This window comes from Oryx dammah, unplaced genomic scaffold (assembly GCF_014754425.2).
Source record: "Oryx dammah isolate SB20612 unplaced genomic scaffold, SCBI_Odam_1.1 HiC_scaffold_23, whole genome shotgun sequence".
In the NCBI taxonomy this organism is placed as follows: Eukaryota; Metazoa; Chordata; class Mammalia; order Artiodactyla; family Bovidae; genus Oryx; species Oryx dammah.
In genome coordinates, this window is record NW_024070207.1 from 55,021,798 (window position 1) to 55,039,202 (window position 17,405).

The following is a 17,405-nucleotide window of genomic DNA, read 5'->3' on the forward strand; positions in this document are numbered from 1 at the left end:
CTCCAGTGTTCTTGCCTGGAGAATCCCAGGGATGGGGAAGCCTGGTAGGCTGCCGTCTATGGGGTCACACAGAGTCAGACATGACTGAAGCGACTTAGCAGCAGCTGCAGCAGCAGCAGCAAGACACATCTGCAGGTCTGAGGGCTGCCACCACCCAGGTTCATTTCTATCACCTCCCATAGAAGAAACCCCAGCTTCCCAAAGCCCCAAATCGCCCTGGCTCAGGCACCGACACTCGAGGGCTCCTCCTGGAGCCCCACAGCCCTGCCCTATGTTTCCTTGTTAGTGGGACTAGGGGACCTTCCTCGTGTGACTGTGGCTCCTGGACCATCGCTCTAGGTGTAGGGGTGCCCTGCTTCTCCCAGTGTCCCCACTGCTAACACAGGGCGTTCCACAGAGCAGAGGCTCCATGAAGGTTTTTGGAATAAATGAACCAGTGAGCAGAGATTTCATTTATTACTATTTTATTTCTTCTACATTCTTGAATAAGCAAAAAAAAAAAATCCAAGTACATATCTTAATGTTACAGAATAGACTAAAAGTGAGAATTAAAAAGTAAACCAGTTAATTTTTCCTCTATTTTACTAAGTTCTTTCACATTTTCAAGGAAATTCTTATTCTAATGCCATCTTATTACAGAGTACAAATAAAATGAAAGGTTTCCCAATTTATCTTAAAATAGCTAAATTCTTTCTCCTAAACTGAAAAAAAATGCTAAATGTGCCAATGTCATGCATAAACCTAGATTTTGAGAATAACAGACTTTCTAGTTGAGTAACAGCATTTTAAGATGCCAAAAAATCAAAGAAGATCAAGTTCTAAGTCACCTCAGTGGAAGAGAAACACAAAGATGCTATTTACTACGATTCCCTTGCCCCCAGCCTGTCCCTCTACTAGTTAGATCATTGACTTCCCTCTTAAAGCACAGAGTGAAGAATCTGCCTTGGACTTCACTCAGGGCAGAAGCTGCTAGATGGGGCACTAGAACTTTCACTGGCTATAGCACTAGTATCATCCGTGGTGGTAATTCCAGATTGGGCTCTCTCTTCCTGCTGTCTCAAAGCCTCCTCATACCACAGAGGGAAGGCTCTAGGGTCACTTCCACTGATCTTAGCCAAAAACTCCAGGAGAGACATCTTGCAGATCTCCGCGTGGGCCCGGGGACCCCACAGAAACTCATAGCGGGGAGGATCACTGTTGGGCACCTGTCGGTACTCAAAGTACTGCTCCTGCACCAACACTCTGGTAATAAGCTCCCTGGGCTCCCCATAGATAAAGTGATCTGTCCCATCATATACCCCCATCACATTCAGCACTTCCCACACCTTCTCCTCAGAGACACAGTCACCCTCCATAAAGATCATGCTCAGGATAACTATCAGAATACCGTTCTTGGGCATGGTCTCCCCATCGCTCATCATCCCATCGCAGGTGAGGCCCAGGGTAGTGACCAGGGCATAGGAGTCGTTGCTGGGGTCCACTTCCTTCACATCCACGCCAAACGCCAGCTGTACGCACTCCGAGGCTTCTTTGAAGATCTCAGGGAAATGATCCTGGTAATCTTTGATGACGACATTCAGCATTTCCGCCTTTGTGGTCAGCTCCTTAGTGCGATACTTGAGGAGCAGAAACTCTACCAGATCAGCCACCTTGTCATCAATCACATTTCTGGGCAGGGACTCAGCATCTGGCAGAGCCTGAGAGGTGCTCGGACTCTCCTCTTTTTGGCTGCTAGAGCCATCCTCGGATTGGCTCATTGGAGAGGCAACAGCAGTGGGAGAGAGAAGGGAACTCGGAGGGTTCTGTGAAGGACCCTGGGAAGGATCCTGCGAAAGACCCTGGGAAGGACCCTGGGAAAGACCCTGGGAAGGACCCTGGGCAGGATCCTGGGAAGGACCCAGGGGCCCAGGAATAACATTAAGCTCCTCCTCTGGGGAGCTCAAGATCAGAGGATAGGAAGAGGAAGAGGAGGAGGAAGAGGGAAATGAGGAGGAGCAGGTGGAGGATGAGGACGTATCCTCTTCCACAACTGCAATAACACTTTGGGTCTCACTGCCTTCCTCAAGCACGCAGCACCTTCGCTTTGGAGCATGAGACATGATGACTGGTTTCCGGCAACAGACAGGAGTGTGGGCAGAGGTGACAGATGGGGGACCACGGGCCTGGGGGAGAGAGAGGATGAGAGCGTCCTCAGCTGAGAAACAAACCCAGGGTGGTCTGACACAGGTCACTTACAGGTCTCTCGAGGGGTGCTCTTGGACGGAACAGGGGCACTCCTCCTGGGCGGCCTGTCTGCTGGCTACCCAAAGAAGGAATGGCAGGGGCTCCCCAGGACGCAGTCAGCCCATCCCGAGGTTCCGGGGTTCACATGATGGGGGGACATGAACCTTGTGGGTTCCCCTCTGTTTTGGGATAGGGGGCCTCTGGTGCACACTCAGGGCACTCTCCTCACCTTGACTCCTGGTTCTGCCTGGACCTCCTCTGCTCTCTGACCTCAGGACACCGGCCTCAGACCTCCACCTTCACCTCCTGGTTCCTGGAGCTCCTGTGACAGAAATGGAGGGGACACCTCGAGGGTAGACTGTGGCACAGCCCTGGGCTGGCCTTCTGTGATGGTTTAAAGGGTGGACTCTGTGAGGTCTCCCCAGTTGTGCAGTGGGCGGTCCCTTCGGGGTTCCCTTGTAGTGCCCACTTTTCCTCTGGCACGGCCTGGACCTTCCCCTTTGGGGACCTGCAGGGAAACTCAGAACAAGACCCAAGTCTGAACAGAAAGCGCTAAGGGGCCCCACATGTGGCCGCACCTGCCCAGGGCTTCCCTCAGGTCCTAGGCTGGGGAGATGCTCGGTTCAGCTCCTCCTCACCTCCCTCCTGCCCTCCCAGCACTGACCACAGGGGAGGGAGTCTGCTCAGTCCTCCCTCGGAGTCCGGGGAGTCCACCCTCTGTAGATCTGAAGCCTCCACACTCTGCCCAAACACCTCACCTTCCGAGACTCTAAGCCAGAGGTCAAGAAAATGCTCACCCTGCTCACCCCACTCTAGGGCCTCCAATAGCCCCCACAAGGGCCAGGATCCCTGCCTCCCAATTGCGGTATAACTACCTCAGTCATTCCTCACATGGAACCTAAACTCCAGGCAGGACTGGGGGTTGTCCCGTCTGCCATTTTGAGACCCCCCCCCCACAGCTTTCACAAGGTCCCTGGTCTCTCTGAGACCCGGATGTCAGGAAATGCTGCGTGTGGCCGTCCTGTCTGGGGACTACAGGGTCCCCTCTGTTCAGGGGTCCAGCTTCCTTTAGTCCTCCCTCAGTGGTCTACACCCCTAGGGTCCTCTCAGGGCTGACAGCAGGGGCAGGAATCTGGGGTATTCACCTTGACTCCTGGCAGGACCGGGGTTCTGTCCTCTCCCTACCTGAGACCTGGCTCCTCACACCAGGTCCCCAGTCTCTCTGAGACCCGCATGTCAGGAAGTTAGGACAGGCCTAGCGTGCTCTTCTCACCCCAGGGTCTCTCAGGGCCAACTACCGGGGCGGGGATCTGTGGGCTTCCGTCAATCCTCCCTCGGGGCCCTCTCAGTCCTCCCTCAGGACCTTACCTTGTCTCCAGGCAGCACCCGGAATTCTCTCCTCGACCCAACTGAAGCCCCGCCTTTTATACCAGTTCCCCAGTCTCTCCAAGGCCCGGATGTCAGGAAGTCCGCCCCCTGTCCCCAGTCTGAGACCCGGATGTCAGGAAGCCCGCCCCCTGTACCAGGTCCTTAGTCTGAGACCCGGATGTCAGGAAGTCAGACCATGTCTGTTGGGCTCATCCTACTCCAGGGCTGCCCAGGGCTGACAACAGGAATGGGCTTCTCTCAGGTCTCCTCTGTTTGGGGTCCAGGGTGCCCTCAGTCCTCCCTCAGGGGCTTCAGCTTGACTCTCAGCAGAACCTGAGATCCTCCCCTCTGCCCATCTGAGGCCTCGGTCTCTGAGATTCGGATGTGAAAGCCAGGACTTGCTGCCAAGGTGCCTATCCCCCCACCAGGGGCCTCCCAGGTCCAGGAATTTGGGGGGTCCCCTCTGTTTGGGGTCCAGAGTCCCCTCAGTCCTTGCTTAGGGTCCTTACCTTGACTCCCAGCAAGACATGGGATTCTCTTTTCTGCCCTGCTGAGCCCCCACCCCTTATACCAGGTCCCCAGTTTTTCTGAGACCTGGATGTCAGAAATGGATGATGCATATGGTCATCCCACCCCAAGGTCCCTCAGGGTCTTCCTTCAGGTCCTTACATATCTTCATGTCTGTCAAGGCCTGGGACTCCTCCACCTGCTGACTGAAGGATGCACACCCAAGACCAAACCAACCCTATTTCAGTATCCCAAGGCAAAATGATGTAATACTAAATCCAGTCAGATGCCTGGGCTGACAGCACTGGATCTGTTGGGGGAGCCCCTCTGTTCTGGAGTCTACTGTCCCATCAGTCCTCCCTCAGGGTCTTCACCTTGAATACTGACAGTTCCTGGGTCCTCTCCTCTGCTTACCTGAGTCCAGCCCTGCCAGCTCGATGTCTTTCCCTCCTTTAGACCGTTTTACCCAGCAGAAGACAGAGGCCACCGTATCAGGCTACAGCTTGTTGGGGCCTCCCTACACTGATAGCAGGGGCAGGGTGGAGCTGACCTCTGTTCGGAGGTTCAAGGTGCCTCCAGTCCTTCCTCAGGGTCCTTGTCTTGACTCCTGGCAGGCTCTGGAACTCCTTTCTCTGCTGATCTGAAGACATATCCCTCTATCCAAGCCTCACTTCCCTGAGACGTTCATTTTCTACTTCCCCAGAAGGAAGTCAGAGGCTTCCACGTCTCTCTGACTTGGCACCTATGGGGGCTGACTGCAGGGACAGGGTAAAGCTGGGACCCCTCTCTTCCAGTCTGGGAGATTCCTTCATTGCTTCTTCAATATCCTCACCTTGACTTGTGACAGGGTCTGAGACTCTTCCCTCTTGTGACCTGAGCCTGTCCCCTTCCAGCCAAGGCTCTCACCTCTCTGAAGACCCTCAGGGAAGACTGAGGAAGGCTCACAGTCTGACAGCTCTGCCAGGGATCTCCCACAGCTGTTATCAGGAGTAGAGCTGGATTATCTGGACCTTCTGAGAGGATGCCCCTGGTTCAGTCCTCACTTCTGAGGTCCTGGGTCCTTGATGAAATCCTGGCTGGGAGAGGCTCCTCACTGTCAGCTCCAAGCATTTGTCCAGCTGCATCCCTTGCAGAGAATGATTCTGCAACACGAACTAGTTTCTAGATGGGGAGCTGCAGTGCCCATGAGCATGGGGGAGAGTCAGAGAAAAAGCAACCTTTTCAATCGAGTCTCTTGACCAGCCAGCCAGACTTCAGAAACATTTTGTTCTAAAAGATTCATTTTTCTGCACAGAAGAGGCTGAGCAGCAGCATTTGGGGAGGTCCTGCTCATTTGAAATTATCTAACATTTCATAGTTCAGAGCACTGATTTTCATTTTCTTAACTCTCATTCCTAGTATATTCAAAAACCATATTATACATCTCTACCAAGTGTATGTTTAGAATACATATAAAATTTCATGAAAGAATAACTATACTTATTGTGTGTGGATCACTTTACTAGCTCCTATTCTATAATATCTCCGGTCCATTCTTTATCTTCTGTTAAAAATTATTTTGGAAAGGCCAGTCCTCAGTCTCTTGTCAAAAGTTCAGAAGTGACAGTAGAAACAATGAATCGCTAAAGTAATAATTAGTCATAGTTTATTCTGCCCGTGCCAAAAAGACAGTTTGTGAACACAGAGCATTCAAACCAAACATGGAATGAGGCTCAGGGGTATATGGTTATACAGCTGCTTATATTGTGGGAAGGCAGTGACTATTCTTCACAGTGGTTGGTTATAATATTTGAATTTCTTAAATTATAGGGAATTGGTTAGTGATTACCTTATATCAATTTGGGGAAACAACTGAAGTTTTGCTGATGATTTCCAGAGGCATAAGCAAGAAATGACCCAGATCAAGTTAGCCTTGCAATAAAACCTAAATTAAGCTTTGTTTGTATGACTAAATTGGTTTTGTCTGCTCAGGGAGTTTTTCAAGGCTAGTCTCTGTTTTTGATGGAAAAAGACTAAAATGGTTTCAGGTGGTCATTAGCACAGGCTTTGGGGTCCTACAACCTCAGTCATCTCATCTTTCCAGCTGTCCTGTTATCATCCCAGAGCTACTGGTATCTGTGGTTAGAGGGCCTGCCTCTGGTTTGTGCAATGAAATAGGTCAGAAATTTAAAATCTTCTTCTCCTTACCCATCCTGCCATCTGCATCTCTGTGGCCTACAGCCCTACCGCAACTTCCCCACTGCCCCCACCTCGCCAAACACAAGAACCAGCTCCCCACAGTCATCAGTCTTCCCTAGGGATTTCTCGTGTTTTCTTGTTTAGCTTTTGTTGTTGATTCCCCCACCCCCACTTCCTTTCTATAGTTATCGAGAGTTGATTTAGGGAGTGGAAGTCAGTGGTCTGAACCTGATGGTCATCTTGGCATTTATAGGTAAGGCACTAAACCTATAAATAATTTAAGGAGAATTCATATCTTTGTAATAATGCTGTTCCTTATTAATGAATATGTTTTACGGCTTTATTTATTTGGGACTTTTAGCTGAATCTATCAGAAAGTTTTTATATTTGCTTCCATTAATGTCTTGTACATGTCTTTTAGGATTCTTTTTAGGTAATTTTCTTGACTTTCTTACCATTGTGAATGAGGTATTTCCTATTTCATGTTCTAATTATTGCTTTTAGATGGCAAGGTTCTTGATTTTGCTATAATGATTTTCCATATATATTTTCCTGAAATCTCTCAATTATTCAATACTCCACATGTTTTACAGATAATAATATTGTCACCAAATATTATCTTTCTTTTCAATATTCATACCTCTTACTTATTTCAATATTCACTGCTTTATGTGTCCCAGTGCAATTTTGAACAGTAGAGGAGAGAGTATTCATTTTTGTGTTGTCTGGCCCTGGCTTTAATGGAAATTCTAATATTTTACATATAAGTGTGTTTGCAATAGACTTTAGGAAATTGAAGTTCTATTCTAATGTTAACTTACTCTTTTTTAATCATAAACTTGTGTTTAATTTCTTTCAAAGGCTTCTTAATACACCCATTGATGTGATCAAGTGTTTTTTTCCTCCTCTAATTTGTACAGGGAATTATAATTAAAAGTATTTTCTAATGTAAATCATATTTTTATTCCTCAGACACAGCCCATTTGTTCATTTAATTCACTGCTATGTTGAATATGCTATTAAATTATTTAGAATATTTGCTCTCTGTGAGTGAGCATGGCTTAAAGTGTTCTTTTCATGGGATGTTCTCATCTGGTTTTTGAATTGAGGAGCAATAACCTGGCAAAATGAGTTGAATAATTGACTGTTTTGGTATGCTTTGGAGTTTACATAAGGTGATAATTTGTTTCTCCCTGACTATTTGGTAAAACTGGCTTCCAAAACTGCCTTGTTTTGGAACATGTGATGGTGGCTTGAGTTTTGAATACAGTTTCAGTTTGTATTGTTTGATTAAACTTTTACGTGGTCAATTTCACTTAGGATTTCAAATTTAATGGCATATTTATAATATTTGTTTATTACAGAAATTATCAAACATACACACAATAAAAATAATCCATTTCTCTTTGTTATATAATATAATGAACCCAATATACCTGACACTCAGCATCAACACACTTCAACACAATCTGGTGCCAGTTATACCTTCACCTTCTCCCATTTCTTGCTATTGGAATAATTTGAAGCATATTCAAAACATCATACTATTTTATTTCTAAATATTTCATGTTGTTCAGTCACCCAGTCATGTCCAACTGTCTGCAACCCCATGGACTGCATGCAGCATGTCTGGCTTCCCTGTCCCTCACCATCTCCTAAAGTTTGCCCAAGTTCATGTACATATGAAATATTTCATGTCTTCCTAAAATATAGATGCTTTTATGAAATGTAAATCTAATTCTTTTCAAAAAATTTAAATAAGTAATCTTCAAATGCCAGGTATTTTTCATGTTTGCGTGGCAGACATACTTTTAAAAAAATTAGTTTCTTTGAATCTGTGTCCAAATAGGATCTAATCACTACAATTGTTCTTTATGTCTCAAGTCTTTTCTAAATCTGTAATTTCTTCCTCTGTTACCTCTTTTTCCTTGCAAGTAAATTTTTTTTTTTGGGGGGGGACAGAATTTGTGTTTTGTTTACTTTACAACAGTATGGCTTTTGTTGAATGCAACATTTGTGGTGTCCCTTAACATGTTCTTCAGAATTTACTGACACTACAAGATACTCCAGGCTCATTTTGTATATTTACTGCCTTATTTCTAGAATCAGTCATTTCTCCAAAGAGCCCTTGTTCTTTTTATAGTATGTAGACAAATATTTCTTCAGTGAACAAAGGGAGACAAAAATTTTCCTTCCCCCGTTATACATCTTATTCTTTTCTTATTTTACTAGCTTGAACTTCCAGTACAGTGTTGAATAGGAGGCCTCAGAGGAGACATCCTTGCCTTTTTCCTGATCATAGGTGGCAAGCCTTGAGGAAATTTCCTTCTATTCCTAGTTTACTGAGACTTTTTAATCATGCATCTGTGTTGGATTTTATCAAATGCTTTCTTTGTGTCTCTATTGATATGATAATATATTTTTTCTTTTGCTTGTTGATGTCATAAATTTCATTAATTGGTCTTTTAATGTTAAGCCAGACTTGTACACCTGGAATAAATCTCACTTGGTCATGGTGTATAGTTATTTTTATACATGTTGAATTGATTTGCTTATATTTTATTGAAGATCATTAGATCTATGTTCATGAGAGTTATGGGTCTGTAGTTTTCCTTTCTTGTAATATCTGTTACTGGTTTTGGTGTTAGGGTAATGGTCTCACAGAATAAGTAAGGAGTATTCCTTCTGCTTTATTTTTTGGAAGACCCTTTGGAGGATTGTTGTTAATTCTTCTTTAGATGTTTGGTAGAATTCACCAGTGAAACCATCTGGGCCTAGTGATTTCTCTTTTGAGGAATATTAATTACTGATTTAGTTTACTTAGTAGGCATAGATTTATTTAGATTACCTTTTTATCCTTGTGTGAACTTTTATAGATTATGTCACTGAAGATAATTTTATCTAATGTATTAAATTTGTGGACATAGAGCTGTCATAATACTCCTTCATTTCCTTATATTAGTCATCTGTGTCATCTAATTTTTGTTTTGTAGCCTTGCTAGAAGATTATCAATTTGTTAATCTTTTCAAATGACTACTTTTGGTTTCACTGATTTTCTATATTGTTTGCCTGCTTTTAATTTCATTGATTTTTGCAGAAATTCTTATTTCTTTTCTTCTGCTTGCCTTCAACTTAATTTGCTCTTCTTTCTCTAGACTTAAGTTGTACTCTTAGATTTTGATTTTAGAACTTATTTTTCTAATACAGTGAGTGGTATAAATTTATCCCTAAGCACTGTTTTTTCTATATTTCACAATTTTTGATTATTACCATTTGTATCTTATTTAAAATATTAAAACATTTATATTGGAGCTTATTCCCTGACCCAGAGATATATGGATGTATATTGTTTAATTTACAAATTAAATTCTGTTTCTTCTCCTTCTTCTGATATTCCAGTTACTTAAATATTACACCTTCTGAAATTGTCTCACAGTTCTTAGATATTCTGTTTCATTTTGGGTTTTCATTCTTTTTTTTCTGTTTTAATTTTTTCATTTAGAATTTCAATAAAATTTCAATTTAGGGAATTTCTGTTGACATTTTTAAACTTGCTGATTCTTTCCTCAGCTATGTCTAGTTTGCTGATGAGTTCACCAAAAGCCTTCTTAGTTTACATTAGTTTATGTTTTTTTCTAGCATTTCCTTTTAACTCTTTCTTAGAGTTCCCATATCACAGCTTACATCTGCTTACCTATCTGTCTTGAATATTGTCTCCTATTTCAATTATAGCCCTTGACATATAAGTCATAATTATTTTTAATTCCTTGTCTGATACTTTCAACATCTTTGTCATATCGGAGTCTCTTTCTGAGGCTTGCTTTGTCTCTTCAGACTGTATTTTTTCTTGCCCTTTAGCATGCCATGTAATTTTTTTGTTGTTGTTGAAAAGCCAGATATGTTATATTAGATAATAGGAACTGAAGTAAATTGGCCTTTATAGTGTGAGGTTTTATGTTAGTATGGCTAGTATTGGACCTTTTGGTGTCAGGGGTTTAAAATTCATCTACACCCTTTCTTTCCTCTTCTGTTGTTCTTGGGTTTCCCTAGGAACTGCATCTTAAATAGATTCTTGTCTTGCAGTTCTTTCAGCTTTAATCTACTGTTGTTATAAAGGAGACATGTTGATGTAGAGGGAAGGGACAGGAAAAAGGCTTCTATAATATTATTGAGACAGGCCTGAGACCTGGGACCCTTTCCTGTGTTGCTGCTCAGCTTTCTGCAAAGCTTACACCTGGATATACCTCTCCTCAAGCTACAAAATACAAAGAAATTTATGGGAATTAAAACAACTGTGTCCATGCACAGTTGGGGAAAATTCTGGACCACAAGATACAAAAAGATACACACACAAAAAAAACCCGACTGCCATTTCTGAATAGCCTGAAGCAAAAACAGAGTGTCAGGAGCAAAAGCAGGGTACTACACATGCCCCCTGCACTCAGTACCAGAAAGGGGAGGGCAAACCACCTAAACCACCCCTGTATCCACCTAGAGTGGAGTTTCTTTAACACTGTGCTGGGATGGAAGAGGAAGGAAGTGGGTCATGGTTCAAATACCATAGACTCTCACTGTTGCCAAGTGTCAGCCCTCCAGTCTGACCCCTGGACACACCCCTACCCTCACCACATATAAGGAACAAGCTTGCTCTGCTTCAGTGAGCAAGCAAGGGAATCTGTTACTTGTTTTTGCTCCCCCTGCTTCAGCCGGAGCCCCAGTAAAGCCTTGCTTGAATTTCTTGTCTGGCCTCTAGTCAATTTATATTGATTGGGGAAGGCCAAGAACCCTGGTCCATATCAAAATGAAGTCAGTTCCTTTAGGTAGTTTTCAGAGATCTCTGTTTTTATGGATTGTCTTCCTGGTCAATATCTCTGAGCCATGGCTCTGGAGCTGGAAGCAGGGTGAGTGGAATTTTTTTTCTAAATAATACCCCTGCTTTAGTAGTGGGATGCTTGGGATGGAGGGGAAGTGGTCAGTTGCTTCAAGTCTTTTATGGCTTGCTACTCCTGGCATGTTAACTCTGCCAGGGTGAGGAAAAGCAGGGTTCCAGTATTCTCAGTGCACTGTTCTAAGGAAGGGACTCTGTCCCACAAGTGGGTGGTTAGGTGAAAGAAGGGATTTTCCACTTCTCAGCCTTACTCTCCTGAAACTTAGTCTTTGGAACAAGTAGCTTGGGATGGGATGAAAAATGCTGATTCCTATACTTCCCAGGAAGATACCCAAAGCTCTTGACTGGGAGCTGGAGACAGAAGGAATTCTATGTTCTTGGCTGTATCCACCTGCGGTGGAGTTTTTTAACACTGTGCTGAGATGGAGGAGGAAGTAAGTGGGTCATGGTTCAAATACCATAGACTCTCACTGTTCTTACCAACTGAATAAGTCCTTCTTAATTTGCATATTCCCTTAGGACAATTTCCAGATATTTATTTTATCACTTCAGTTCAGTTCAGTCGCTCAATCGTGTCCGACTCTTTCCGACCCCGTGAATCGCAGCACGCCAGGCCTCCCTGTCCATCACTAACTCCCAGAGTTCACCCAAACTCATGTGCATCGAGTCGGTAATGCCATCAGCCATCTCATCCTCTGTTGTCCCTTTCTCCTCCTGCCCCCAATCCCTCCCAGCATCAGGGTCTTTTCCAATCAGTCAACTCTTCGCATGAGGTGGCCAAAGTATTGGAGTTTCAGCTTAAGCATCAGTCCTTCCAATGAACCCAGGACTGATCTCCTTTAGAATGGACTGGTTGGATTTCCTTGCAGTCCAAGGGACTCTCAAGAGTCTTCTCCAACACCACAGTTCAAAAGCATCAATTCTTCGGCACTCAGCTTTCTTCACATTCCAACTCTCACATCCATACATGACCACTGGAAAAACCATAGCCTGTACTAGATAGACCTTTGTTGGCAAAGGAATATCTCTGCTTTTTAATATGCTATCTATGTTGGTCATAACTTTCCTTCCAAGGGGTAAGCGTCTTTTAATTTCATGGCTGCAATCACGATCTACAGTGATTTTGGAGCCCCCAAAAAATAAAGTCTGACACTGTTTCCATCTATTTCCCATGAAGTGATGGGACCAGATGCCATGATCTTCATTTTCTGAATGTTGAGCTAACTTTTTCACTCTCTTCTTTCACTTTCATCAAGAGCCTTTTTAGTTCCTCTTCACTTTCTGCCATAAGGGTGGTGTCATCTGCATATCTGAGGTTATTGATATTTCTCCCAGCAATCTTGATTCCAGCCTGTGCTTCTTCCAGCCCAGTGTTTCCGATGATGTAATCTGCATAGAAGTTAAATAAGCAGGGTGACAATATACAGCCTTGATGTACTCCTTTTCCTATTTGGAACCAGTCTGTTGTTCCATGTCCAGTTCTAACTGTTGCTTCCTGACCTGCATATAGGTTTCTCAAGAGGCAGGTCAGGTGGTCTGGTATTCCCATCTCTTTCAGAGTTTTCCACAGTTTCTTTTGATCCACACAGTCAAAGGCTTTGGCATAGTTAATAAAGCAGAAATAGATATTTTTCTGGAACTCTCTTGCTTTTTCGATGATCCAGCGGATGTTGGCAATTTGATCTCTGGTTCCTCTGCCTTTTCTAAAATGAGCTTGATATTTTATATGATTGTTTAAAAAATAATGAAGACAGATTTCACTGGGAGTGCATCCATGGAGCTCTTCCCATTTCCAGTAGAAGTGGAACTCCCATGATGTAGTTTTGGATACAAGGCTTTAATTTTTATGTTTATCTTGATTTCCTTGTGATTTCTTTCTCCATTTTCTTATTCTCTCACTTTTGCTAGACTGATAGCATTGTATTTCTCTGCTCTACCATAATTAACTGTTTTATAATCTCTGATTTTTTTTCATTCTGCAGGTTGTTACTTTCAAACTTCTAGCAAATACATTTTAAACTTTCAACCTCCTGTCGACAAAGAATATTAATCAAAATTTAGCTTCTCTCCCAAACAAGACTTTAGTAAGCTTTTGTTTATTTTCTACCCCTACCACACTATTGAACTGAATTTTTATTTCAAATCATTGTTTTCAATAGTATGTCAGTGCTATTTTATAGGCTATTACATTTACAATTGTGTTAATTTTGTAGCCTTATTATCAAGAGCTATTTACTGTAAACTGAAAGCTTTACTTTTTGTTCACCACTGTTTCTTATAGTTGCTTTCTTTTTGCTTGGATTCTGTTTTCCTTTTGCCAGAGTATGGCTCAGAATAATTATTTCAGTGGTATGGCATGTTTTGTTAGTTTCCTGAGTCTTTGTGTGGCTGAGAATGTCTTTATTTTGCTATCATAGTTTGTTGATAATTTAAACATCCTGTATTGCTAATGGGAGGTCTGATATAAGTCAGGTTCACATTTTTTATAGGTAACTTCTTTCTCTGTAGAAAATTACAGTGCTTCTTTTTATCTACAGAATTTGAAAAACGATCTGGGATGTGTCTAGATTTCTTGTTATAAGTCATTAGTGCTGTTTTCCAAATATGTCCAGTTCTTCTTCCAGGCACGTTGTACTTCCCACACCCCTAAAAGTTACTTGTGGCTTTGTGACATGTATTAGCTAGTAAGATTTGAGAAGACATGACATATTACTTCCATGAAAGCTTTAATAACAGTACATAATTTGTAACATTTTCTTTCCTCTGTAATAGTGAATGTGGAAACCCACATTGATCTAAAGCTTCTGTAAGTCTAGTCTCTGAGTAACTACAATGAGCAAAGCCCTCCTGCTGCCCAACATTGAATAGGCAGTATGAAAAAGAAATGTGTTGTTGTTTCAAGCCACTGATATTTTAGATTATTATTAGAGCATAAACTAGCCTATCCAGACTGAAAGAGGAGGTTACTGCCATAACAAAAAACCCATAAAATTAATAATAATAATATAATATTAATAGCATTGGTTGAGTTACCAGATGATGGATACCAAATAAACTGTTATCAAGGGTTGGAAGAATGATGATCCATGTTTTGTAGTGGTGAAATATTTACTGAAACTTTTACCTGCATTAATTTGTAAGGCAGATAATTTAACTAATGAATGTTTAGCTCTAGGAGAAGAGATTGGAATAGAGAATGTTGGCACTATGTGTTAGTCACTCTTGTCCACATTTGACAAATTATTTAAAAAGTTCTGAAGTCAGAAAAGAATTGGCTGGTTTGTAGGCAGTGATAAAAGGAAATATAGAGTCCAGAAATGTGAGGATTTGTAAAATTGGAAGAGACAATTGCTTCTTAGCCTCACTGAGTAAAAGATAAAGGCAAGGAGGTTTTTTGTTGACAATGGCTTCTTAAAACCACCTTCAGTTCAGTTTAGTTCAGTCACTCACTCATGTCTGGCTCTTTGTGATTCCATGGACTGCAGCATGCCAGGTCTCCCTGTCTATCACCAACTTCTGGAGTTTATCCAAACTCATTTTCATTGAGTCGGTGATACCATCCAACCATCTCATCCTCTGTCATCCCCTTCTCCTCCTGCCTTCAATCTTTCCCAGCATCGGGGTCTTTTCAAATGAGTCAGTTCTTTGCATTAGGTGGCCAAAGTATTGGAGTTTCAGCTTCAGCTTCAGCATCAGTCCTTCCAGTGAACACCCAGGACTGATTTCCTTTAGGATGGACTGGTTGAATCTCCTTGCAGCCCTTATAATGAGACTAAATCAAGGGGATGGTCATTTGACCACTGTAAAAATCTCTGAATGGACTGCAGTGTTTCAAAGGACAGACAAATTAGAACTGTTGCCATAGTAAATATTTTCTTTTGAAAAGAATAGTTGAGGGAAAATAAACTTATGGTCCAGTTCTCCCATAAAAGTCTGATAAGCTCAAGATACTCACAGTTAAGTTGCAAGAAACATGAGCCTGAGAAAGCAAATATAGTATATATGCAAAATGTGTTTAATAATGAATTGTGGGTATGGTTATTGACATTTGGAGCTGAGTCAAACTAAATAGCTAAGAAGCCTGAACAAAATTACTGTGACTGTTTAAAACTTAAAATGACCCTTGGGCTCCAAATCTACTATAAAGAGGAAGCAGGCTATGAGTTTTTCAGCCCCCAAGGAGTAAATATTTTCTGATACTCAATCCAGATGTGGTTAAGGAGGATGACAAAAGAAAGACGCCCTCTGAGGGCAAAATCAAGGTCCATAGTGAAAAACTGACCAGGCATACCCCTTCCCAGGGAGCAGAATCAAGGCTTACCAAGGAACAATCTCACTCCCTGGGTGGAACACTCCTTCTGCCTATGTCCAGTAGAATTTAGGCATTGCTAAATTCTAGAATTTAAGCAGTGGTATTGTTGTGATTCCTGATCTTTCTAGAAGGGATTGTTTTTGTGATTGTCTTTCTGGGAATATTGTATGCATGTGTGAGTTCATCTCTCAGTCGCTCAGTTGCGTCCAACTCTTTGTGACCCTGTGGACTGTAGCCCGCCATGTCTGGTGCATTGTCTAGGCAAGAATACTGGAATGGGTTGACATGACTTCCTCCAGGGGATCTTCCTGACCCAGGGGTCGAACCCGTGTCTCCTGCATTGGCAGGCAGATTCTTTACCACTGAGTGACCTGGGAAGCCAATACTGGATATGAGGGGGCAAATTACTTTTTATTTTTAGTTCCTAGTCTTCTGGACTAAGAGGTGACACTTCCAGAATAGATAAAGAAACTTCCAAACACCATTTAGAGGTCCTAGATTTGGGGAGTGAAAAAGTGATTGAATGAGTCTTCTTGATTCCTCCCAGGAGGAGGGGGTAAATGTTTTCTGCATGAAGGAAAAAAAAAGTAGACAAAATATTCAGTGACAAGAAAGGAAGGCTGGGATGGTGATTAGTGCCATCTACCCAATGTTTCCATTCTCTTCTCGAGCACACAGTAGGATCACTCTTTCCCAGCCCTTAAAGTTAGATAAGGCCATCGTGATTTGCTTTACCTGAGAAATGTGAAGCAAAAGTATATGTTTTGCCCAAAGACAAGTTTAAATTGTCAGTGTGCAATTTCCCACATTCTTTTACCCTGTTTTGTGCTCATGGAAGTAGGTATTGTGATGAAGTCAGCCTGGGTTCCTGATGATAATAAACAGGATCCCTTTGTTGACCTGCAGTGGACACAGAGTTGAAAAGGAAATAAACCTTTGTTGAGTTGAGCTCTGTGATTTGAGATAGTTTACTCCCATAGCATAACAGAGCCTAGTCTGACTAATGTAATTTGTGTTATTTTTTTTTGTCTTTTCTTTAATACTCTTTACATTTTTGGCTGTCCTTTGCTCTTCAGGTTGGCTATTCTATCCATTCTGACTCTTTGGGTAAGCATGATTCTCCTTAATGGCAGTTAGGAACATGTTAAGCAATCAAGGCAGCAGGGGCCAGAGTTTTGGGGGGTTTTTTGGCTTGTTTGTTTGTTTTTTATCCAAGGCAATCCATAGACAGTATGAGGAGCATGATATCTCCCATATTCTATCTCTGGGGTTTCCTCCTGTGTAGTAAATCAGCTGATAGAAAACATGACATAATATGGATGCACAAACATTTGATCTACTTATACCTACTCTAATCACGTTAATGAGAGGTTAAAAAAAAGTCCAGAGTTTGCAGGCTGTTTTTAATATTCCTATTTATTAATATTATCCTGAAAGCACATATGAGATTTCTCGAGCAGCATAGATTAATCATTATTTCCTTTCAAGAAAATAACAATTCTGTAGTTCCCCATGCCCGAATTTCTCATATTTTGGACAACAAGATGTGATTGGATGTCAACCTACACAAACAAAATTTTTATTGCTGGAAAAAAATGCGGAAGAAGTGATTCTGGGCATTTATTTAGAAGGGGAGTGGCTGTCCCTGTTGAAAGGAAAGAGGAAAATCTTTGCTCCTTCGGAAGGATCTGGTGGTCTTACTCAAACCTTTTGGAATGTAAATAAATCTTTCTAGGGGAAAGATAAAGACCATTGTCTCCAGCTTTACAATCAAGGAATGAAATGCGGCACATACTTCTAGTCATAAATCTGTCTGGAGTCCTCTTACTATATAGTTGTAAATTACCTTCCCAGGCTTGCCCTTTTATCCCAGGTCCCAAGTTTCAGTAAGATTTGCTCAGCAAGCCCTAATTGTGAAGAAACATGAG

At 42.4% G+C, this 17,405-nt stretch overlaps 1 protein-coding gene across 1 annotated transcript; it reads right to left on the reverse strand.

Moving 5' to 3' along the window:
* Positions 1–679: 679 nt before the first annotated feature.
* On the reverse strand, positions 680–4,748 carry LOC120881577 (melanoma-associated antigen 10-like). Its single transcript, XM_040265296.1, has 4 exons — positions 4,649–4,748; positions 3,592–3,752; positions 1,917–2,162; positions 680–1,826 (listed from the first exon to the last, which is right to left on the reverse strand). The coding sequence occupies exons 1-4, from the start codon at positions 4,746–4,748 to the stop codon at positions 951–953; spliced, it is 1,383 nt and encodes a 460-aa protein (XP_040121230.1). The 3' UTR covers positions 680–950.
* Between the last annotated feature and the right edge of the window lie 12,657 nt (positions 4,749–17,405).